General features: G+C 38.9%; 1 protein-coding gene across 2 annotated transcripts; it reads left to right on the plus strand.

Moving 5' to 3' along the window:
- Positions 1 to 904: 904 nt before the first annotated feature.
- Positions 905 to 24,802, plus strand: LOC114390818 (gamma-tubulin complex component 2-like). Of its 2 annotated transcripts, XM_028351707.1 has the most exons (19): positions 905 to 1,279; positions 2,137 to 2,271; positions 2,558 to 2,689; positions 9,439 to 9,522; positions 9,605 to 9,703; positions 9,821 to 9,912; positions 15,921 to 15,993; positions 16,078 to 16,230; positions 16,378 to 16,497; positions 16,610 to 16,663; positions 22,365 to 22,448; positions 22,601 to 22,675; positions 22,759 to 22,890; positions 22,968 to 23,093; positions 23,177 to 23,284; positions 23,418 to 23,480; positions 23,610 to 23,684; positions 24,185 to 24,375; positions 24,473 to 24,802. In XM_028351707.1, the coding sequence occupies exons 1-19, from the start codon at positions 1,217 to 1,219 to the stop codon at positions 24,606 to 24,608; spliced, it is 1,995 nt and encodes a 664-aa protein (XP_028207508.1). In that variant the 5' UTR covers positions 905 to 1,216; the 3' UTR covers positions 24,609 to 24,802. The 2 variants fall into 2 exon arrangements, with proteins under 2 accessions (XP_028207508.1, XP_028207509.1); XM_028351708.1 differs by lacking the exons at positions 905 to 1,279; positions 2,137 to 2,271 and having other exon boundaries at positions 2,596 to 2,706.
- The last annotated feature ends 634 nt before the right edge of the window (positions 24,803 to 25,436 follow it).

A 25,436-nucleotide genomic window follows, 5' to 3' on the forward strand; every position in this document is an offset into this window, starting at 1 on the left:
TGTGGAGGCTTCAAAAAAGAAAGAATACCATAGTTGATGCTTGTGTTAGAAAGGCTAAAGATCCAGGGATTGTATGTATCTACGTGGAGTGAACCAAGATAATTCTTATCGTGCTTTATCCTCATTAGTGCTTTTGATTTGTGTGTTTCTAAATTATTACCTTGAGCAACTCCATTTTTAATGTTATATCTTTGATTTAAGATCTTGTTCAAACTATTTTATGTGATCAAAAGTAAACACCTACTCATTGCTTTGAACTAACAAAAACAAATTTCTACCTACTTGAATAAGATATTTTATGGGTAGCTTCTCAAGAGAATATGACAATATCTTTGTTATGTTTTTTATTATAAAATTATTTTATACAAAGACCATCAAATATTAAAAAACAATGTCCGACATTTCTTAAATAATAGTAGAAACTAAAATAAAAATTTGTCTATATGAGATAGACTTATATAAAAATTTATAATTTTTTGAAGAAATTAAGTATATTTGTGAAAACTGTTTTCCTTTCCATTTCAGCTTTTAACCCACTTAATTGTTTATAGAAAAAAATAAGATGTTTGGGAATCCTAATTTAAATTTGAAAAAAAATTCTGAAAAAAACTATTTTTATAATCTATAACTATATATAAAGGAAATAAAATATACATATTTTATTCCTATATAACTATGTTTATAAGTTATCATTTTTTTTATAATTATCTTTACAAATCATTCGGTATCTCCTATTATCTTTCTTTATGTAAAAAAAAAAAAACATAAAAGTAAAGTTATGCATAAAATGTCTATTTTTCACTAGTTGATTATTACATTAATCGATTATTCATATAATCAAATATTAAACAACATTAATTGATTTAGATATAATCAAATATTAAACATAGAATGGTTTGCTTCTAAAAATCATAGTACAATTTTTCTTCTTCTTTACTTCAACTTAATTTCAAACTTGTCTCCCCTCTCCCCAAACACCAAACACCAAACATGACATAAAAAGTTAAGGTCAAAATGGTTTCTGATTTAAACTCTTCCCATTTATCCAGCGTAATCCATGACTGCAATTTCTCTGTATACAAAATTCAAAATACCGGAGGGAAGAAAGAAAGCTCGAATATAAAAAAAAGGAAGCCCTTAACTGAACTCAACTCAACATAACACTTTTTTTTCTCTGATCTCTTCGCTCTCTCCGATCTGCAATCTCTCTTCCATAATGAACCAAACCGTCGTCACCAACTTCGAAAAGCCAATAGGCTGTTACTCTCCATCGGTTCAAGTACCTCTCTTTCTCTACTCACTTTTCCGATATTTAATTGCTTTCATTTCAATTTTCGTACCTAATTTGACTTGAATTCACAGTGTTAGAAATAAGCATTGTTCAATCCACTACTTTACTAATTTTTTTCTGTGTTTGTGTGTGTGTTCTCTCTCAGTTTTGGTGATTCATTGCGAATTACCGTATAGGTTTTGGCTCTAGTTGTTTGATTTTGTTCTCTGGGAATGTGTTTATTGCTTGAATTGGTTGTGTATTTCTTGTTGTTAATTGCGGTAATTGGCTTTTGCTGCATACAATTTTGTCCTAATGTGAGGGAAAAGTTAAACCAAACAAATAAATAACAAATTTCTAGTTTTTTTTAAAAAAAAATAAGAAATATGTGTCGCAGTGCTAGGAATTCAGAGAATTTTAGTTTTGTTTTGCCGAATGATGGAGTTTTGTCGATTATTCTTTTCTTTTCTATTTTTTTGGTGGTAATTAAGACTGCTAGAGAAGCTATTGGAAAAGAATTACCAAAGGTTTTGTTCTGCATTTGTGGCTTATTTAATGTTAGTCTGGATAAGTTTATTTTGTGTTCTTAAAAGCTTATGATGAAAATGATGAGTGAAAATTTGATTGAGAAGCTATTTTTATGTAGAAATTAAGCAAAGCCTGATTTGACTTGGTACAGTTCTAGAATTTGATTTTTAAGTGTTGATTTTTGTGTATGCATTTATGTGTATGATTATATGTGTTTGTGTATTCTGCTTTGTGATTGTTTCTGCTTTGAAGTACTGTTATTATCTGCATTCATTGTCAGCTTAGGGTTTCAAGCTTTAGAAGTTTCAGTCATTTGTTTGTTTTCTCCTGAAATGTAGGAGCTTATTGTTATTGACGATGTGCTCTCAAGCATGACTGGCATTGAAGGGCGTTACATCTTAATCAAAGCAGTTCGTGGAAAGAATGATGATATTGCTTTCCTGGTTGACCCATCTATGGATTTGGCCCTGCAGGTGAGATTTTTCATAATGTTTATGACTATATTTTGAGCTGCAATTATGAAACAGTATGACTTTAGATTATGAACTATGTAATGACATTGTTTTTTTTTTTGATAAGCAATGAATTTTATTAATAGTGAACATGCTTGCTTTGAGTACAAGGGGTTCCCATTACATAATTTCTTATCTGCATAATGTATAACCGCATTATGAATTCTAATTTTCATATATGCATTCTAGATTCACGTTGAATGATAGAATTTGTGTAACTGTGCCTGAGACAGTTTTTATGCTGCAGGAGTTGGCAAAACGGATATTCCCACTTTGCAAGAGCTTTCTGTTGATCAGCCAGTTTGTGGAGTCAAGGTCTCAGTTCCAGAGTGGCCTGGTTAATCATGCCTTTTCTGCTGCACTGAGGGCACTTCTTCTCGTAGGTTTTCCTGAATAGTGAGTCAGTTGGTCTTACATTCTGCATGAAATGGTTGTTTGTTTCTTTATGTATATGTATTCACTTTTGTATCTGGAAACAGCCAATTGAGCTATGTTTTGAATATTTATTGTATTGTGGTGTCTGTTTCTGTAAGGTCTGAGCATTTTCATCCAACATTTAGATTGAGGTGACCAGGAGATATAAGGTTGTCTTGGTGGTGAAGGGAGAAGGGGAGGGGGGTGAGGTCGTGGGTTCGAATCCCCTGCTAACAAAAACTAACAAACTAGCAATGAACATTTGCCTATAAAAAAATTAGATTGAGGTGTCAATAGGACACATTTAATCATTTATGTTTGAAATTCAACAAATGATTACAAAAAAAGGCGTCTCAATGCATGAGGCTCCCACTCCTAACTAGTGGAGTCTGGAAAGGGTAGATGTACTCAGCCTTATTCCTGCATGGGGCAAGGACATGAGGTTGCTTCCTAAATTTGAATCCTTGACCTTTAGGTCACAAGGCAACAACCTTAATGTTGAGATCCCACATCAACTAGATATATGACCAATGTAGTCCTTACCTTACAAGTTGGATTTTTGGGGTTGAGTTAAGCCCTAAGCCCAAAATCTAATATTATTAGAGCCTTTCCTGGATCTTTTTTGGGCAACCTGTATTTGTCTTCACCCTAAATGTCAATTCCTAGGCGTGAGGGGGTGCTGTTATTGAGCCACCTGCATTTGTCCACGCTCCAGATGTTTAGTTCTAGGCATGAGTGTGTGTGTTGAGACCTTACATCGACTAGACATATGACAATTTTAGTCCTTAATCCTTATAAGGCTTGGGTAGTCCTCACCTTATAAGCCGGTTTTGTGGGGTTGAGTTAGACCTTAAGCCAAATAATAAGACTTACCGTTGCACCAATGTATGCACCAAATTTTTGGGAGACGACATGATTCTCCTCACTGGGCTGTCGGATGAAAAGGTGCAGGAGATTATCACGACGGAGACCACCACCGGAAATACTCTCTTCTACTCCCTGGAGAAGTGGAGACCCGGATGTCGGGCTAAAAATCGGATTGTCTGGCTCCAGTTGTGGGGTTTTCCGATAGAGGCGTGGGAGCTGAAGCACCTTAAGACTGCTGTCTCCATCGTCGACGACGTCATCGAACCTGATGATGACACTGAAGATCGCCGCCGGCTTGATAGAGCTCGTTTGTTGATTCAAACTCCCCTCCCGCCGGCGATTCGGAAAGAGGTTAAGGTCTGTGTGGATGGCATCATGCATAACGTGTGGATGGTGGAGGAAGTAGGGGGTGAAGGCAGCTCGAATCCGAGAAGACCGTCCCTGTCCGACACTTGGTCGGAGGAGGTCACGTCGGAGGAAGGTGAACTGGAGGACGACGTAGATGAGGACGGTGACTCGCACTTCTCTTTTTCGCCGGAGTTGACGTCATGGAAGCCAATCCCAGGCTCGATCCACTGGTTAGACGACAAAACCAGTGGTCACGGCAGTGCCACCGCGCACCAGCTTACACCGCTGGGTATTAACCAACCTGATCATGCATGCACTGATGGACCAGAGGATATACCCAATAATCCTCAAAGCCCCAAATCAGCAAAGGTTGACTCTGTAACTAGAAGGGAAGAAAAGGCAGAGGGAAGTTGTTGCACAACAGGGGAAATATTGGTCAACGAGAAAGCTGCTTTTCAGGAGCATGAAGATGATATCGTGGGAATTAATTTGAATTGCGACGCAGGAGGCTCAGAGGCTCAGGTCACTTATGGGGAAATCTTGGGAGACATAAGGCATACTCATTTTCCTTCAACGTTGCTTTCCCCGCAGAACCAAAGTTGCATTGGGCCAAACTGCAGTTTGGGCCCAACTCGGGAACAATTTGAGAGCAAAAAGGATGGACCCCTACCTATAGTCCACATACCCAAAGTAAAATCAGATATGCACCCCAAAGTTTACGTTAGACAAAAATTTTCCAAAGCTAAAGCCCACATTCTGGAACCTGTCGAAGAGGAGCCACAGTTATTTAAAGGAGATAATGGAGTGGAAACCATGAGTATAACTCAAGACAAAGGCCCACAACAGAGCAAGACTGATCCAGGGAGGGGTATAAAAAGCAAAATTCAGTGTAATTCAGACGTGCTGGACGAAGCTCATCAGCAATGGAATCTCGGGACAATTCTAGGCCTTGAGGCTGCCACAGATCAATCTATTCATATCCAAAACTTTGCCAACATGGAAGTCCGTGATAGGGAGGAAGCAATGACGATGGGTAATAGAAAAACTGCTGATGAATATCCTCTCTTATAATATTAGAGGGATGGGTAGAGGCATCAAATGGGCCTCTATTAGGAACCTAGTGGGTAGGCATAAGGTTGATCTTCTCTGCTTGCAAGAGACAAAGAGGGAGCTATTTGATAGGGCCTCTTGCCAAGCTTTGTGGGGTGATTCAGACCTTGCCTGGGAGTGCCTGCCTGCTGTGAATGCTGCTGGGGGTCTGCTATGCGTTTGGAATAATTGTAATTTTCAGGTTGATCTTAGAGTGTCTGAAAAGGGTTTCATTATGCTGGGAGGGGTTTGGATTCCCGACATGCAAAGGATAATCGTGGTCAATATGTATGCTCCCTGTGATATTGTGGGTAAAAGGCAGCTATGGCAGGATTTGATCAGTAGGAAGTTGCAATCCCAAGACCCGTGCTGGTGTCTAGTTGGGGATTTTAATTGCATCAGGCACCCCTCAGAGAGAATGGGGAGCAATCGTGGTAATTCAGCGCTTTCTATTATATCTGAATTTAATGACTGGCTCGCTGCCATGGAGGTTGAGGATATTCCTTGTGCGGGCAAGCCCTTCACTTGGGTTAGGCCTAATGGGTCATGCAAAAGCAAACTGGACAGAGTTGTAGTCTTTGATGGATGGACTTCAAAATGGCCAGACAGCTCTCAACATAACCTCGAAAGGAATTATTCTGATCATTGCCCTATCATTATGAAATCTAAGAGTATTGATTGGGGCCCTAAACCTTTTAAGGTTTTTGACGGCTGGCTTAATAATAAGGATTATCACAAGGTGGTGAATGAATGCTGGATTCAGAATCAGCCCCTGGGGTGGGGGGGATTTGCTCTAAAATGTAAGCTTAAGATTCTCAAACAAAGGCTGAAGAGCTGGAGCAAAGACAATGTTGGTGACTTGTGTCTTAAGATCGATCAGCTTCAGAAGCAGATGAATGAGTTGGAGAATTCCCTGCCTCATCAACCTTCTGACCAGCAAGTCCTCCAGCTGAAGCAAATGCAAGCTGAGTTATGGGAAAAAGGTAATCTGCAGGAATCTTTTGTCAGGCAGAAATCTAGAAGTAAATGGATTAAGGAGGGGGATAACAACAGCTCCTATTTCCATAAAATCATCAACTTCAGTAGGAGGAGAAACACCTTGAAGGGCTTGATGTTGGAGGGTAATTGGGTAGAAAATCCTGAACTGGTCAAGGCTGAAGTTCTGCAGCACTTCCAGAACAGATTTTGTGAACCTCACCTAAACAGACCCAATTTGGATGAAGTTCACTTTAATGTTTTGTCTCCTACCCAGAGGGACATGTTGGTACAGCCTTTTCATGAAGAAGAGATTAAATGTGCTGTGTGGGATTGTGGAAGCGATAAAAGCCCGGGGCCGGACGGGTTTAACTTTAGATTTATCAAACACTTTTGGAAGGTGTTAAAACCTGATTTCTTAAGGTTTATCTCAGAATTCTATGTGAATGCCTCATTCCCCAAGGGCAGTAACTCTTCTTTCATTGCACTCATCCCTAAGCTAATGGATCCACAGTCTATTAGTGACTTTAGACCTATTTCCCTCATAGGTTGTGTCTACAAAATCATAGCTAAACTGCTAGCCAATAGGATGAGATCTGTCTTACCCCTCCTCATTGATGAAAGGCAGTCAGCCTTTGTAAAAGATAGACAGCTTCTTCATGGGGTTCTGGTTGCTAACGAGGTAGTGGAGGAGGCAAGGAGGTCCAACAGGCATTGTATGGTATTTAAAGTAGACTTTGAAAAGGCCTATGATTCTGTGTCATGGCCTTTCCTTTTCTATATGTTGAGAAGAATGGACTTTCATGAGAAATGGGTTAGCTGGATTAAGGGATGCATCACCTCAACCTCTGTGTCAATACTTGTCAATGGCAGCCCAACCCCTGAGTTTAAGCCCCAAAGAGGGTTGAGACATGGGGATCCTTTGGCCCCACTTCTATTTGATGTGGTTGCTGAAGGGCTGACAGGTCTCATGAGGGAAGCAATTAGCAAAAACTGCTTCCAAAGTTTTCTGGTGGGAGAAAAAAAGGAGCCTGTCAACATTCTCCAATATGCAGATGACACCATTTTTTTTGGAGAAGCCTCTATGGACAATGTCAAAACTGTGAAGACCATGCTAAGATGCTTTGAGATGGTTTCTGGTCTGCGCATAAACTTTGCCAAAAGTCAATTTGGAGCTATAGGGAAATCTGAGGACTGGTGCACATCTGCTGCTGCATGTTTAAACTGTGCTATGCTCAACTTTCCTTTCTGCTATTTAGGGATTCCAATTGGAGTCAACCCGAGAAGAGTGGAGGTGTGGGAACCAGTTATCAGAAAATTTGAAGCTAGACTCAGTAAATGGAAACAGAGAAGCATCTCTATGGCTGGCAGAATTACCCTAATAAATGCTGTCTTAACAGCACTGCCTATGTTTTACTTGTCTTTTTTCAGGGCCCCTACAGCAATGATCAATAGGTTAACTGCAATTCAAAGGAAATTTCTTTGGGGTGGTAGCTGTGAAGGAAAGAAGATAGCTTGGATACCTTGGAGTAAAGTGTGTGCTCCTAGAGCTAAGGGAGGCTTGGGAATTAAAGATATTAAGGCACTTAATAATGCTTTGCTAATTAAATGGAAATGGCTGATGTTTCACCCATCAGACCAGCTTTGGAGTAGGATTCTGTTTTCTAAGTATAATGGATGGAGAGGTTTGGACCAGCGACCATCAAAGAAATACTTCTCTCAACGATGGTCTGATTTAAGGATTGTTAATCAGCATCCGCTCATGGAGGATGTCTCCAAGCAGTTTTCTTGGAAGGTGGGTAGGGGAGATCAAGCTCTTTTTTGGGAAGACCCTTGGGCTGATGGCGGGGTACCGTTTAAAGACCAATTTCCACAACTATACCAAATATCTTCTCAAAGACTACACTCTGTAGAAGATATGGGGTACTTTGCTGAGCATGGGTGGGAATGGAAATTCTCTTGGAGACGCAATCTATTTGATAGTGAGATGGGGGTAGCTTCAACTTTCCTAGAGACTATTGCAGCTATCAGAATTCGTGGTAATTTGAAAGACACCTGGCTGTGGGGAGCTGAACCTAATGGCATCTTCTCTACCAAATCAGCCTATAACCTTCTTAAAGCAGACCAGCTCTTGGAAGATCAAGATTCGGGTTTTCATCAGCTTTGGGATCTTAAAGTTCCCCCCAAGGTTCTATCCTTTGCTTGGAGGATGCTCTGGAACAGACTCCCTACTAAGGATAATCTCTCTAGGAGACAAATTCAGCTTGACAATGACCTATGCCCTCTATGCCAAACTCAACCTGAAAATGCATCCCACTTGTTCTTCACCCGTGACAAGGTGCTGCCACTGTGGTGGGAATTCTTCACTTGGGTTAAGGAAGACACAGTTCTCCATAATAATCCCATGGTTAATTTTCTTCAGCACTCAACTACAACTGGAGGGAAGGACATTAATAGAAGAAGGAAGATTTGGTGGCTGGCTGCTACTAAGTCAATTTGGCAATCCAGAAATGACTTGGTGTTTTGCAATCAGGCGTTTGATATTCATAAGTTGGTTGATAATTCGATTTTTCTCACTTGGACTTGGCTCAAGGGGTGGGAAAAGGATTTCTGTGCTCCTTTTCACCAATGGTCTTCAACAATGTCCTTAGCTTTTGTTTAAGTTTGCTCTGTAGGGAGGGGTTTGTGGGGTTCCCCGTGAGGGGATTATGTATTTTGTATCTTTTCAGGAGATATTTCTCCTGTGTTATTTGCAGTACCACTGGTACTCTTATCTATTAATATAATTATATTCTTGGCGGTTCAAAAAAAAAAAAAAACCGTTGCACCAAGGCCTGCCCTCCCAATAAAGGATCTCACAATAACCAAAATGAATGTCAGTTACGCTTGACCAAAGCAAAGTATTGGAAATGATTGCCTGTTCCTCATTACAAAACAAAAATAGTAAGATGAAATTGATTAACAAGCAAAAGGGAAATAGTCAAAACTAAAAAATGGGGGTGGGTTGAGTAGACCAGCGACCAGATGGCAGTTAATGGTTATTGGTTACCATAAATTATTTTGTTAGGAAGCAGTCAAACTGGGCCATAAAATTCTATTGTAAAACTGTTATCGTGTCTGATGGGCTAACTTGTCTTGCTTAAGGTAAACCTACATGTAGTAACTCTCAGGTGGATTCTGTTGAATACCACAATGTTCTGTATTCTTGTGCCTTTTGTGTTGGAATTTCATGCTATAGCTTTGTGATGATTATCTGACATACAAATGACTAGAATGAGCAAGCTAAATTGATTGTACTAGACAACAATTAGTAACATAAAGTAACAATATTGATGTTTCCCTCTGTTGCGGATCTTCACATATCATATTGCTTTGATCAAAATACAATATTTGAATAAGAACCTACTTTTATCATCATGGGGTTATCTCTACCAGGATTACCAGGCTATGGTGTCACAGCTCGAACACCAATTCCGCCTTGGAAGGCTTTCTCTTCAAGGATTGTGGTTCTATTGTCAGGTATGGATTTGTCTTGACTTTCGAGTTAAATGTAAATATTTGCCAATTGCTTTCTAATGGTGCTTTAAATGATATTTTTCAGCCCATGATGAGGTCAATGCAGGCATTATCCACTGTCATACAAAAGGCTTCAGTCAACAATATTTCTGGTTCTGCTGTTCTTAACTTACTGCAGAGCCAGGTATCAAATTCCCTTGCAATTGCTACCATTCTCTGTATATGTCAACACTTCATTTAGTTTCATGAGTCAGTGTTTTAAGCACTTAACTCTCTCCACTGTGGGTTCTGTTGTATCTAGGCAAAAGCTATGGCTGGAGACAATGCTGTCAGGATGATGCTGGAGAAAATGACCCAATGTGCAAGTAGTGCTTACATGAGCATACTTGAAAGGTGGCTCCTTGCTCTTCATCCTTGACTAGCAAATATATAGGTTGTTTTCTTTAATTACAAATTATAAATTCTGATTATGTATTTATAATTTTACTTGTATCATTTTTCACAAATGATACACGTAAAATTATATATATATATATATATACATATATATATATATATAGAGAGAGAGAGAGAGAGAGAGAGAGAGAGAGATATTCATCAATAGGTTGTTTTCTTTAAATACATGTGTGCACACACACACACATATTCCCCTTTTCTTAATCAAATTAGTCTGGCACCAATCTTTCATGGAAACACACCATCCATTGTTTCATCTCGGCATGTTTGGATGTTAAAAGGGAATGGAGGATGTTGAAGGAAGGAAATGGAAAGGAAGAGAATTGGGGTGGGTGGAGGTTAAGTAATTATTCTCTTTTCTTTTGTTTGGAATTTGGATGTTTAAAATCACCCAAAACTAGAGGAATATTTTTGGCATAGGAGTGGAAGATCATTTGAAAATTGTTCATTTTCTTTCTACTCTTCCATAGATAAAACCCTTATATCATAGGTGTTGGATATCCTTGTATTTTATCTATATTAGGTAGCTTTGTTAGTAAGCTTGTTTAGAAGGGCAGCAGTGAGTTGTCACTATCACTGCCCTTCTCTCTCCATCTTGTACTTTATATATATGTCTTTTTTGAAATGAATAAAGCTGTGAGAGAAAGGAGGGAATTTCTCCTTCAGTTTCAAGTTTGTACCAAAGCAGGTTCCGATCGTCGTCCTCCGCCGTCGACCGCCGTCGCGCCGCCGCCGTCATCTCCGGCAGATTTTTCCGGCGAGACCAGGGTTCAGACCGCCTCGAAAAGCGCGATCCACCCCTGGAACTTGCGCCGCCGTCGGACGCCCCACGCGCCGCTTCTTTGTCGCGCGTTTTCCAGCGCGTGCAGCTCACGCGCCGCCGTCCCGGCGTTGGAAGCTGCCCCTTCCGGTCTCGGCAGCTTCGTCGTCGCCTCCTGGGTGCGTTTCAGGCCTCACCTCCTTCTTTCGGCAAGCCGTTTGGTCAGCTCTTATGTGTTTTCCTCTCTTGTGTGTTAGGGTTTGCTGTTTGGCTCTTAAATGGCCTCCTCTGGACCTGTTTTTTCATTCTCCGGGACCCCAACCATCACCACTGCAAAGCTGAACTGGAAAAACTACTCTTCGTGGTCTGCTTCCGTGGAGTTGTGGTTCCTTGGTCAAGGACACCATGACCACTTGGAGAAAACCTCAGATTCTGTTTCAGATGATAAAAGACCTGAATGGGAGAAGCTTGATTATCAACTGTGTGCCGTGTTATGGCAATCAATTGAGCCGGATATCTTGGAAATCCTTCGATCATTTAAATCATGTCGTTCCTTTTGGAAGAAAGCCCAAGAAATCTTTGCCAATGATATTCAAAGTTTGTTTGATGCAACCATGAAAGTTACAGTCCTCAAGCAAACCAGTCATGACATGATCACTCATGTGGGTAAGGCTCGAGCTGCTGTGGAAGAACTGAGAAAGTTACTTGTAGCTGATTCATTAGAAGAAGTGAATAGGAAACTTGATAAAGTTCTACATGGTTCTTATTTTGAGAAGCTTGCATTCAGACTTTGATCATGTGTGTGATCAAGTACTTGTTGGAGACCAGATTCCATCGATGGATTCCCTCATCACTAGGCTTCTCCGCGTGCCTCATTTATTGAAGGATGAGAATCCTACTGATGGAGTGGAGACGTCAGCCATGGTTGCGTCTCGAGGAAGAGGAAGTAGCCGCAACAACAGAGGAGGTCGCAGTGGAAGGGGTGGACGTCCTCATTGCACTTATTGCAAGAGGATGGGTCACACCCAAGAGAATTGTTATTCGCTGCATGGGTTTCCCGACAAGGTCGCACAAGTCTCTCGTTCAGAGAAAGCAAAGTCTAGATTTTCTGATGAGGAGTATCAGGAGTATTTGAAGCTTAAATCCGAAAAACCCAGCAACCAAGCTCAATCCTCATCTGTACCATGTGTTTCAACAGCCTGTATCTCTCAAATCCTCCTTTTCATTCTTCTCTTTTCCAAAAATTCCTCACCACGTTACTGTAGCCAATGGTTCCAAGGTTGTGTCTCAAGGAAGTGGTCAAGTTTCATTATCTCCTTCTCTGAAATTGAATTCTGTGTTATTCATTCCTCAGTGTCCCTATAATTTAATTTCATTAAGTCAGTTAATGCGTTCGTTAAATTGTTCAGTAACCTTTACAGCTAATTCGTTTGTTATTCAGGAACATGGGACGGGGCGACTGATTGGAGAAGGACATGAATCACGAGGACTTTACTACTTGGAATCCAGCCCACCTGGGGTTTGTTTTGCAATCTCAAAGCCCAAACTTTTGCATGATTGTCTAGGTCACCCAAGTTTACCAAAATTGAAGATGATGGTTCCTAGTCTCAAGAATCTTCGAGTCTTAGATTGTGAGTCTTGTCAACTAGGAAAACATGTCAGGTCGTCATTTCCTCAAACTGTACAAAGATATAACTCGGCTTTCTCTACCATTCATTCTGACATTTGGGGATCAAGTCGTGTTACATCTTTTGGTTTTCGATATTTTGTAACCTTCATTGATGAATTCTCCAGATGTACTTGGATTTATTTAATGAAAGACAGATCTGAACTTTTGCCTATATTCGTGTCTTTTTATCATGAGATTGAGAATCAATTTGGAAAAACAATTAAAATTTTCAGGAGTGACAATGCTAAAGAATATTTCTCTCATGATCTTTCTTCTTTTTTGTCTTCCAAGGGTATTTTACATCAGTCTACATGTCCTCACACACCACAACAAAATGGCATAGCAGAAAGGAAGAATCGTCATCTTCTTGAAACTGCACGCTCCCTAATGTTAAATTCAAATGTTCCTACACATTATTGGGGAGATGCAGTGCTTACTGCTTGTTTCCTAATCAATAGGATGCCCTCTTCTTCTCTTGAAAACCAAATCCCTCACTCAATCGTCTTCCCTCATGATCCACTATTTCATGTCTCTCCTAAAGTGTTTGGTTGTACTTGTTTTGTCCATGATTTGTCTCCTGGTTTAGACAAACTCTCTGCTAGGTCAGTTAAATGCGTCTTCTTGGGTTATTCTCGTCTTCAAAAAGGTTACAAATGTTATTCTCCAACCCTGAGAAGATATTACATGTCTACAGATGTAACCTTCTTTGAAGACACACCATTCTTCTCACCTTCCGAAGACCATTCTTCATCTCTTCAGGAAGTTCTCCCTATTCCTTCTCCTTATCCTCTAGATGACTCCGACCAAAATGTCATTGTTGGTCCCTCTTCCTCACCGGATTCACCTGAAGTTGTATCTTCACCTTTGATTACAGATCAACCCAGGACAACGCAGATTGGATTTCCAGTACCTGAAGCTTCTCCCCGTGGTTCTCGTTCTTCTTCAGCCAGTCCTCCACTCATGGCTCCTTCCACCTCTTCTCATTCTGACACACATTGGCCCATTGCCATCAGGAAAGGTATTCGCTCTACTCGTAATCCTCATCCTATTTATAATTTCTTAAGTTACCATCGTTTGTCTCCTTCATATAGTTCCTTTGTTTTCTCATTGGCCTCCATTACTATTCCTTCCACTGTCCGTGAGGCACTTGATCATCCTGGCTGGAGACAGGCTATGGTTGATGGGATGCAGACTCTTGAAGATAATGGTACTTGGGAGCTTGTTCCTCTTCCTCCTGGTAAGACCACTGTGGGTTGTAGATGGGTCTACACTGTTAAAGTTGGGCCCAATGGTAAGGTTGATCGGCTTAAGGCTCGCTTGGTGGCTAAGGGCTACACACAGGTATATGGCATTGATTACTGTGACACTTTCTCTCCTGTCGCCAAACTCACCACTGTTCGTCTGTTTCTTGCTATGGCTGCTATCTGTCACTAGCCCCTCCATCAACTTGATATTAAGAATGTCTTTCTCCATGGTGATCTTGAGGAGGATATTTATATGGAGCAACCTCCTGGGTTTGTTGCTCAGGGGGAGTATGGTCTTGTTTGTAAGCTTCACCGATCTTTCTATGGGTTGAAGCAATCTCCTCGCGCTTGGTTTGGTAAATTTAGTCATGTTGTCCGCATGTTTGGACTGAAACGAAGTGAAGCTGATCATTCTGTATTTTATTGTCATACATCCCCTGAAAAATGTGTTTATCTAATTGTCTATGTTGATGATATAGTGATTACAAGGAATGATACTACTAAGATCACCCAGCTAAAAGAGCACTTATTCAGTCATTTTCAGATCAAAGATTTGGGTCCTTTGAAGTATTTCCTTGGTATTGAAGTAGCTCAATCAGGAGATGGTGTTGTGATCTCTCAGAGAAAGTATGCTCTTGACATTTTAGAAGAAACAGGTATGCAGAATTGTAGACCTGTTGAAAGTCCTATGGATCCAAACCTGAAGTTCATGGCAGATCAAAGTGATGTTTATCCTGATCCCGAGAGATATCGGAGGCTTGTGGAAAAACTCATTTACCTTACCATTACCAGACCTGATATCTCCTTTGCTGTGGGAGTGGTTAGCCACTTTATGCAGAATCCTCATTTGGACCATTGGAATGCTGTCATGCGTATTCTGAGATATGTTAAAAAAGCTCCTGGTCAAGGGTTATTGTATGAAGACAAGGGTAATACACAACTATCGGGATATTGTGATGCTGATTGGGCTGGTTGTCCCATGGATAGAAGGTCTACATTAGGCTATTGTGTCTTCATTGGAGGAAATCTTATTTCTTGGAAAAGCAAGAAACAGACAGTTGTCGCTCGGTCCAGTGCAGAAGCTGAATATCGATCTATGACTATGGTTACTTGTGAGCTCATGTGGATTAAACAGTTTCTGCAAGAATTGAGGTTTTGTGAAGAGCTGCCAATGAAGTTGTATTGTGATAATCAGGCTGCTCTTCATATTGCCTCAAACCCAGTTTTTCATGAAAGGACTAAGCACATAGAGATTGATTGTCATTTCATTCGAGAGAAGTTTCTGTCCAAGGAGATTGTCACTGAGTTCATTGGTTCTAATGATCAGCCAGCAGATATTTTGACTAAGTCCTTAAGAGGACCTAAAATTCAGATTGTATGTTCCAAGCTTGATGCATATGATTTATATGCTCCAGCTTGAGGGGGAGTGTTGGATATCCTTGTATTTTATCTATATTAGGTAGCTTTGTTAGTAAGCTTGTTCAGAAGGGCAGCAGTGAGTTGTCACTGTCACTGCCCTTCTCTCTCCATCTTGTACTCTATATATATGTCTTTTTTGAAATGAATAAAGCTGTGAGAGAAAGGAGGGAATTTCTCCTTCAGTTTCAAGTATACGAAAGGAACCCTTCTTGTAGACTTACGTTTGATGCTCACACAAAGCCTTCACTATGTTCAATTGTCTAATCCATTTCCCATTCCCTCACTTGGTCATATGACCCGTTGTCTAAAAATTGAAGAATATTTAACTAAGTAACCTTGACATGATCATTAATATGTAGAAAAGCCATACACCTAGTCAAGTTAATGTTCAATTTTTTGTGGTGACTATGGCTACATAATATCCAAGCTACCTTTTCAAATGCTTTATGATGTATTGTTTGTCTTGACTAATCATAGTGGTAGCTTGGTTACTTCTGATGTCCGAGGCATCTGAAAAGATGTGAACAATGTGTTAAATCTTGTTTTCTGACAACAAATTCTCTGCTTGTGTTTTTGCAACGACTTGTCCGTTTTATTTGTTCTATTGGTCAATTATCCTAAATTCCTAATTTATGTTATGAATGTGATGTAGGCTTTTCTTTTTTCTATATTAGTTGGTTGATCTATGAACATCAGTTGGCATGGATGTTTAAAGAAGGCCTTTGATGCCATAAAAAAATATTTAGCACTTTCGCAAAAAATTTACCATTGTCTTGTGTGCTCTTGTTATTAAGCTTTATTTGACTCTGTTTAGCATTTCACTTTCTTGTTTATTTGGGAATTGAACACGAAGATGGGTTTACGAAGGTATTATAGATGATCCTTACGGTGAATTTTTCATCGCAGAGGACAAATCTCTTCAAAAGGTAGTCAAAATCTTTAATCATTTATAACAGCCCATAGTATCAAAACTTGTTTTTCATACAGTCTCAGTTTAAAATTCTCTACAGGAGAGTCTCACCCAAGATTATGAAGCTAAGTATTGGCGACAACGATACAGCCTCAAAGATGGAATTCCTAGTTTCCTTGAAAATATTGCGGGGACAATTTTGACAACTGGAAAATATCTAAATGTCATGAGAGAATGCGGGCATAATGTTCAGGTTTGTTACTGTTATTTTTGTACTTTGTAAGTACTATATGAAATAAATTTTTGTTTTCCTCAACCCTTAAGATTCTAAGTTGCTTATTAAATATTTTATTGTGGTAAAAGGGATTGCTTCACTAAATGTAATTACCTGTTACTTTAGGTACCTCCATCAGAAAATTCAAAACTCATGAGTTTTGGCTCAAATCATCATTATCTTGAATGTATTAAGGCTGCTTATAACTTTGCAAGCGGTGAACTCTTGAATCTCATTAAGGAAAAGGTTAGTCTGAATATAGATAAGGTGATAAGTTTCTCGGCTTATATTCTAATACTTTTGCAATAGTTATTGCTAAAAAATCCAAGTTCTGACGGTAAATTATATTTTTGTTTAGTATGATCTAACGGGAAGGCTGCGTTCTATAAAACACTACCTTCTTCTTGATCAGGTATGATCATGATCATCTTTATTAATTTCAGAGACACTAATTAGCTATGCTGGCAAAACAATAGTGATATTGGTGTTTTTTAATTTTATTTTTAGTTGATATATTTTCCCTGTTAAAAGTTTGTGTAGTTTTGTGTATTGTAGCTGTTGTAGTTCAGCTTTATTGAGGGGCAGCTGTATTGTGTCAGTGTAAATAGCTGTCTCCCTTCCTTTTGTACTCTATATATATATGTTTAATATCAAGCAATAATTGTGTAGTGAGTGTGTGAGATTTCACACAAAATTCAAACTTTAAGTTGGTATCAGAGCGGGTAACTGTTCTGATCACTGTCCGCCACCGGCTGCTGCCGTCTCCGGCCACCATTTCCTCCGGCGAATCCAGGGTTGGGTGCACCTTGAGGAGCGTGACTCACCTTTGCAAGTTGCGTGGCCAGAATCTCAGCCACGCGCCGCCACCAGTTTGCGCCAGTTCTGACGCTTGAAGTCCACGCGCCACCCTCCGGCCACCGGAAGCTTGCCAGACCAATTTCAAACGCCTCACTGTGTTCTTCTGGGCACGTTTCAGCCCTTGCTCTCCAACCCGTGCATCCTCTTCTTCTACTCCGTTAGGGTTTCTTTTTCTTTTGGTCAAAAATGACTTCTTCCGGCCCTGTGTTCTCCTTCTCTAGAACCCCCATCATCACTATTGCAAAACTTAACTGGAAGAACTACCTGTCTTGGTCTGCTTCAGTGGAGTTGTGGTTTCTTGGCCAATGATATCATGACCACTTGGAAAAGGGAGTTGGTGCTGTCCCAAACGACAAGAAATCTAAGTGGGAAAAACTTGATTTTCAACTGTGTGCTGTGCTATGACAATCTGTTGAGCTGGATGTTTTGGAAATCCTTAAGAGATATTTGCCAATGATATTCAAAGTCTGTTTGATGCAACCCAGAAAGTTGCTGCTCTCAAACAAACCAGCCATGATATGATTGCACATATAGGTAAAGCTCGAGTGGCAGTGGAAGAATTGAAAAGGTTTCTTGTGGCTTATTCGTTAGAGGAAGTAAACAGGAAGCTGTACAAGTTTTACATGGTTCTTGTTTTGAGAAGCCTACATTCAGATTTTGATCATGTGCGTGATCAAGTTTTTGCTGGTGACCAAGTTCCATCAATGGACTCTCTCATTACTAGACTTCTTCGTGTGCCCCATGTGTTGAAAGATGAAAACTTAGCTAAAGTCGTGGAAACGTCAGCCATGGTTGCACCTCGTGGAAGAGGAGGAGGTCGTAACAATAGAGGAGGCCGCAGTGGAAGGAGTGGATGTCCTCAATACACCTATTGCAAGAGGATGAGTCACACTCAAGAAAACTGTTACTCCTTACATGACTTTTCTGACAAAGTAGCACATGTATCTAAATCAGAGTCTAAGTTCTTTGATGATTTGGATAGAAGTATGGTACTTGATAGAACATTATGGCGGAAGTTGATCCATGTAGCCGACCCCACCTAGTGGGATAAGGCGTTGTTGTTGTTGTTGTTGTAAGTTCTTTGATGAGGAGTACCAAGAATATTTGTGGCTCAAATTTGAAAAATTCAGCAACCAAGCACAATCCTCCTCTGTACCATGTGTTTCAACAACATGTATCTCTCAATCTATGGAAGGTCCTGGTCCTTGGATACTTGATTCAGGTGTCTCTGATCATATCTTTGGTAACAAATCATCTTTTTCATCCATCTCTTTTCCTAAAATTCCTCACTTTGTTACTATAGCTAATGGTTCCAAAGTTGCTTCTCAAGGAATTGTTCAAGTTTCTTTGTCTCCTTCATTAAAGTTGAACTCTGTATTATTTATTTCTCTTTGTCCCTACAACCTAATCTCATTAAGTCAGTTGACTCGTTCGTTAAATTGCTCAGTAACCTTTAATGCTAATTCTTTTGTTATTTAGGAACATGGTACGGGTCGTTTGATTGGAGAAGGACGTGAATCATGAGGACTTTACTACTTAGAATCCAGCTTTCCTGTGTTCTGTTTTGCAACTTCAAAACCCAAGCTTTTGCATGATCGTCTGGGTCACCCAAATCTACCAAAATTGAAAATGATGGTTCCTAGTTTTAAGAATCTTCAAGTCTTAGAATGTGAGTCTTGTCAACTAGGAAAACATGTTAGGTCATCGTTTCCTCAAACTGCACAAAGATGTAACTCGGCTTTCTCTACCATTCATTTTGATATTTGGGGACCAAGTCGTGTCACATCTTTTGGTTTTGGATATTTTGTAACCTTTATTGATGAATTCTCCAGATGTACTTGGGTTTATTTAATGAAAGACAGATCTGAACTTTTGTCTATATTTATGTCTTTCTTTAATGAGATTGATAATCAATTTGGAAAAACTATTAAGATTTTTAGAAGTGATAATGCTAAAGAGTATTTCTCTCATGATCTATCCCCCTTTTTATCCTCAGAAGGTATTTTACATCAGTCTACATGTCCTCATATACCACAACAAAATGGCATAGCAGAGAGGAAGAATCGTCATCTCCTTGAAACTGCACGTTTCCTAATGTTAAAATCCAATATTCCTATGCACCATTGGGGAGATGCAGTTCTTACTGCTTGTTTCTTAATAAACAGGATGCCTTCTTCTTCTCTTGAAAACCAAATCCTTCATTCAATTATTTTTCCTCATGATCCATTATTTCATATTTCTCCTAAAGTGTTTGGTTGTATTTGTTTTGTCCATGATCTCTCTCCTAGTTTAGATAAACTCTCTGCTAAGGCCATTAAATGTGTCTTTTTGGGTTATTCTCGTCTTCAAAAGGGTTACAAGTGTTACTCTCCAACTACAAGACGATACTATATGTCTGCTGATGTGACTTTTTTTGAGGACACACCTTTCTTCTTGCCCTCCATGGACTATCCTTCTTCCCTCTAGCAAGTCCTTCTAGTTCCATCTCCTTGTCCACTAGGTAATTCCAACCGAAATGTTAGTGGAGTCCCATCTCCTCCACCAAGTTCAACTGAAGTTGCTCCTCCACCTCTTATTACATATCAACGCAGGACACGACAAGTTGATTCTACAGTGCCTGAGTCCTCTCCTCGTGATTCTCATCCTCCTCCAATAGATCCTCAAACCATGGATCCTTCCACTTCCACTTCTTCTCATCACTCTGATTCAGATTGGCCTATTGCCATCAAGAAAGGTACTCAATTTACTCGTAATCTTCATCCTATTTATAATTTCTTGAGTTATCATTGTTTGTCTCCTTCATATTTTTCCTTTGTTTTCTCATTGTCTTCTCTTACTGTTCCTACCAATATTCATGAGGCACTTGATCATCCTGGATGGCAACAGGCCATGATTGATAAAATGCAGGCTCTTGAAAATAATGGTACTTGGGAACTTGTTCCTCTTCCTCCTGACAAGAAAACTGTTGGCTGTAGATGGGTCTATACTATTAAGGTCAGGCCCAATGGTGAGGTTGATCGGCTTAAGGCTCGGTTAGTAGCTAAAGGATACACTCATATCTATGGCCTTGATTATTGTGATACTTTTTCTCCTGTAGCTAAAATCACCACTGTTCGACTGTTTCTTGCTATGGTTGCCATGTGTCAAAAATGCTTTTCTTCATGGTGATCTTGAGGAGGAAATTTATATGGAGCAACCCCCTGGATTTGTTGCTCAGGGGGAGTATGACCTTGTGTGCAAGCTACACCGATCACTCTATGGGTTGAAGCAATCTCCTCGAGCTTGGTTTGGTAAATTTAGTCACATTGTACAACTTTTTGGGCTGAAACGAAGTGAAGTAGATCATTCTATTTTTTATTGTCATACATCCCCTGGAAAGTGTGTTTATCTAATGGTCTATGTTGATGATATAGTGATTACATGAAATGATGCTACTAAGATCGTCCAGCTAAAAGAGCACTTATTCAACTATTTTTAGACCAAAGACCTGAAATATTTGAAGTACTTCCTTGGTATTGAGGTGGCTCAATCACAAGATGGTGTTGTGATCTCACAGAGGAAGTATGCTCTTGATATACTGGAGGAAACAGGCATGCAAAATTGTAGACCTGTTGATAATCCTATGGACCCAAATTTGAAGCTCATGGCAGATCAAAGTGAAGTTTACCTTGATCCCGAGAGATATAGGAGACTTGTGGAAAAACTCATTTATCTCACCATTACAAGACCTGATATTTCCTTTGCTGTTGGGGTGGTTAGCCAATTTATGCAAAATCCTCATGTTGATCATTGGAATGTTGTCATGCGTATTCTCAGATATGTAAAGAAAGCTCCAGGACTAGGATTGTTGTACGAAGACAAGAGTAACACTCAAGTCTCTGGATATTGTGATGCGGATTGGGCTGGTTGTCCCATGGATAGGAGATCTACCTCAGGATATTGTGTTTTTATTGGGGGAAATATTATCTCTTGGAAAAGGAAGAAACAAACTGTTGTTGCTCGATCCAGTGCAGAGGCTGAATATCGATCTATGGCTATGGTTACATGCGAACTTATGTGGATTAAACATTTTCTTCAAGAGTTGAGATTTTGTGAAGTGGTGCAAATGAAGTTATACTGTGATAATCAGACAACTCTCCACATTGCCTCAAATCCAGTCTTCCATGAGAGGACTAAGCACATAGAGATTGATTATCATTTCATTCGAGAGAAACTATTGTCCAAGGAAATTATCATTGAGTTCATCAATTCTAATGACCAGCCAACAAATATTTTAACTAAGTCCGTAAGAAGAACTAGGATTCAGTCTATATGTTCCAAGCTTGGTGCATATGATTTGTATGCTCCAGCTTGAGGGGGAGTGTTAAAAATTTGTGTAGTTTTGTGTATTGTAGCTGTTGTAGTTCAGCTTATTGAGGGGCAGCTGTATTGTGTCAGTGTAAACAGCTGTCTCCCTTCCTTTTGTACTCTATATATATATGTTTAATAGAAAGCAATAATTGTGTGGTGAGTGTGTGAGATTTCACACAAAATTCAAACTTCAAGTACTAATAATTACAAAATGACATGCTTTCACTTATTTTTCTTCGCAAATTCTTGAATATATAAAAGTGACTTTTTTTTGTAATTATTAACACGAAATATCAATAGAAAATGAAAAAAAAATAAAGCAAATCAAATGCACCCTAGGCATCACTGGGCTATTTGTATTTTTAATGCATAAGTTTTGAATAGAACAGAACGATTAACACAGTTCTAAATGCAGATGTAATGTTTGTTGCTTGTACTTGAGTTTTCTAAACAAATTATATTGCAGTAGAATTTTGCATCCTTGCTTTATGATCATGATTCATGAGGTTAATCATGAAATTCAGTAATTAGATGGATTTAAACTTTTGATGGAGATGTCGTTATGATTTGCTAATTTTTGTTGGCTAGAAGAAAATTGAGAGGGCTATAAGATGGAAAAGGAGGACTGTAGGAAACTAGGAACAAACTAGCTGGGTTAATCAAGAATCAAGCATATTTCTTTTGGCTTTTGACAGTACCTAAGGTTATCAGGTTGAATATCATATTCTTAGGGCTTTATGGAACCATTGAAGATGGTATTATGATTATGTTAGTCATAATTGTACAGATGCATATCAAAGACTGGTTTTCTTCTTCCTTGCAGAAACCAATTCCCAATGATAATGTACACCCTTTTTCTTGGCTTATACTCATTGTATTATAATATAATATTCATGATCACACAGGGTGATTTCTTAGTACATTTTATGGATATTGCACGAGATGAACTGGCTAAAAAGCCTGATGAAGTCTCAGTTGAGAAGCTGCAGGTATAGTAATGAAATATCCTTCAATTTACCCTAAATTTTTTTCTCCTAGTAAATTTGAATTGTCAATTGCCTATTTTAATTTTGAAAGGGACCTATATTATAATTATGTGCTTTTCCTTTTCTATTTTCTTGTTTTCCTCTCTGTTGTTTAGTCTCTTCTAGACCTTGCATTGCGTACTACAGCAGCTGCAGCAGATCCTTTTCACGAAGGCTTAACCTGTGTTGTGGCAAGTAACTAATTCAGCTTGTAAGAAACTCTCAGAGCTGTAAACTTCAGTATTCACACATGATGCGAACATTTCACTTTCAGGAAAGATGTTCTCTGCTTAGAAGGTTGGGCACATTTAATGATCTTGAAGTTACTCTGAGAAATTCTGGTGACAATGATCTGGAGGAGCCTGTTAGCATCACTAGCCTTGAAACATTTTCACTAAGTTACAAGGTCTTTCCTTCTCCATAAGTTTCTCAGAGTCCCTTGCATTTGCATCATTAATGCTCTATTTTTGGTTCTGGTTTCAGGTGCACTGGCCACTGTCTATAGTGTTATCACGTAAAGCCCTTACAAAGTACCAATTACTTTTTCGATTTCTTTTCCACTGCAAACATGTTGACCGTCAGTTATGTGGAGCATGGCAAGTACATCAAGTATGGCTATGAGTGCCGTTACTTTAGTTTACTTGGTCTGTTGTGTTCATCTCCTTTCATATCATTTTGGTTCTATATTGTAGGGAGTCCGTGCTCTCAATACAAGTGGAACTGCTATCTCCAGATCATCTCTTCTTTGCCGGAGCATGCTTAAATTTATTAATAGCCTTTTGCACTATCTGACATTTGAGGCAAGCTTTATTTTTCTTTGACGTTTGTAGAATTGGGTACAAGTGTGTAGCCTTTTCTTCTTTCCATAAATTTGGTGTCCAAACTGTGACTAGCAGTTAGGTTTGGTTTGTGACTATTTACCTTATTTTTTAGGTTATTGAACCCAATTGGCATCTGATGTATAACAGACTTCAGTCAGCAAATAGCATAGATGAAGTAAGTTATTGTGGTCTTACATCCTTTGTATATAAAAATAATGTGTATGCCTTTTTCTTTTTTGTGTTTTTTTGTCCAGCTGGGTGGGGTGGTGGATGCTTAAAGTCTGACATTTTCTATCTGAAACAGGTTATACAACATCATGATTTTTTCCTTGATAAGTGCTTGAGAGAGTGTTTACTTCTTTTACCTGAGCTGCTGAAGGTTAGTTTCCGAAAAGCAATGACAATTTCAATTTGTAATAAAAACTAAATAAAAGGTGTTTGTATTAATATTATAGTAATCTTACTACACTATAATTTTTAAATTCCAGGATACTTTGTTCACCAAAAAGCTTAAACTTCTAACCCGTCCTTTTTGATGTTGTATACAATAATACAAGCTATATTTAGCGCTCCATATACTACTACAAACATGTCTGGGAATGTAGATGGCAAATGATGGATGTCTATTAACATGAAACTTTTGGTTTGCTATTTTCCTTGTGATACATGTATGATAAACTCTTAATATAATAAATTTGCTATTTATAAGAATGTGGAATTTGATAAATTTAATCAGAAATATGTTTTCTTGATTATTTTATTTACATGATGAGGTGACTCTTTATTTTATAGTCATCCAGAGGAAGTACAGGTTGATATGTGCTATTTGTTAATTGGAAAGGTTTGTGATTTTTCATGATGGATTTTTCTCAAATGCAGAAGGTGGAGAGGCTTAAATCCATGTGCCTACAATATGCAGCAGCAACTCAGTGGCTTATATCATCTTCTATTGAATTACATAACCCAGAGGAACCTATTGATGATTCAAAAGGCTTGAATAAAGCCAAATGGAAATCAGGCCAGGTCCTGAAGTCAACCACCAGAAATATGGCAGTCACTGATTCTGTTCTGTAAGTCCAAAAACAATACATTTGCTATATGTATTATTTATTTTATACTAATTATTTCATGTCATGTGAAAATTCTGACCAAAATAAATGATTGCAGAAAATTTGAGAAAGAGTTTAATACTGAGCTTCAGAGTCTTGGATCAATCTTGAGTAATAATTCCCAGGCAGAGCCATATCTGTCTCATCTTGCACAATGGCTTCTTGGTGTCAAAAGTGAAAAGAATGGTTTATGATGGATTTTAACTTAAATTTAAGCAATTATGCAAAAGGTAATGTGATTTTCAAGTTATTGACATTCTCACAAGGCTGTGCTTGTACCGATGTTTGAGAATAACGTAGTTATTTTTAGTGTTTCCTGATATGTTTTTGCTAAAATTTGCTTAGAAATTCATGATTTGGCCTTCGAAGGCAACAATCATTTGATACAGTCTTGTCCTTTGCTTGGTAGATAAGATCTTACTAGGAACAAGACAGCACAAAAAAATTGGAACAGCACAAAAAAATTGTCTAGCGTTTGTTTTAAATAATAGTCAGAAGACAGCCCAAAACAAGAGGAGCAAGACAGACAATCTAAATATTTGGAACTAACTAAACCACGGGACAACTTTTTATCCAATGGCTAATAAACAGCAAAGTCCAAATTATCCTTCTCTCCCCTCTCTCTATCTTTCCCACGTTCACCTTCACCTTGATGTTCTGCGTTGTGCGTCCTCTCCGGTCTTCTCCCACTTCTGCATTGCTTCTTTTTTTTTTTTTTTTTCTTTTCAGGAATACACGAAAGGTCCAATTGACAAATACTAATGCCAATGAAAAAAGCCACCATCTGCACCAAAAGTTACATGTATCAAAATCGGTAAAACCTATCTTCACCTTCCACACGTAGCCACTTGTCGATCCCTAGTGATGAAATCAAAATTAATGCACATTTCCACAAATTTAAGTGAGAAATTTAATATGAATTTTACAAAAAAAAAAAAACGACGGAAGATTGGGAAAAAGTACTAAGAGGTAGGTGTAGTTGATTGGGTGGATGAAAGGCAGTGAAGCGATTGGGGGAAATT

This window comes from Glycine soja, chromosome 16 (assembly GCF_004193775.1).
Source record: "Glycine soja cultivar W05 chromosome 16, ASM419377v2, whole genome shotgun sequence".
Taxonomy (NCBI): Eukaryota; Viridiplantae; Streptophyta; class Magnoliopsida; order Fabales; family Fabaceae; genus Glycine; species Glycine soja.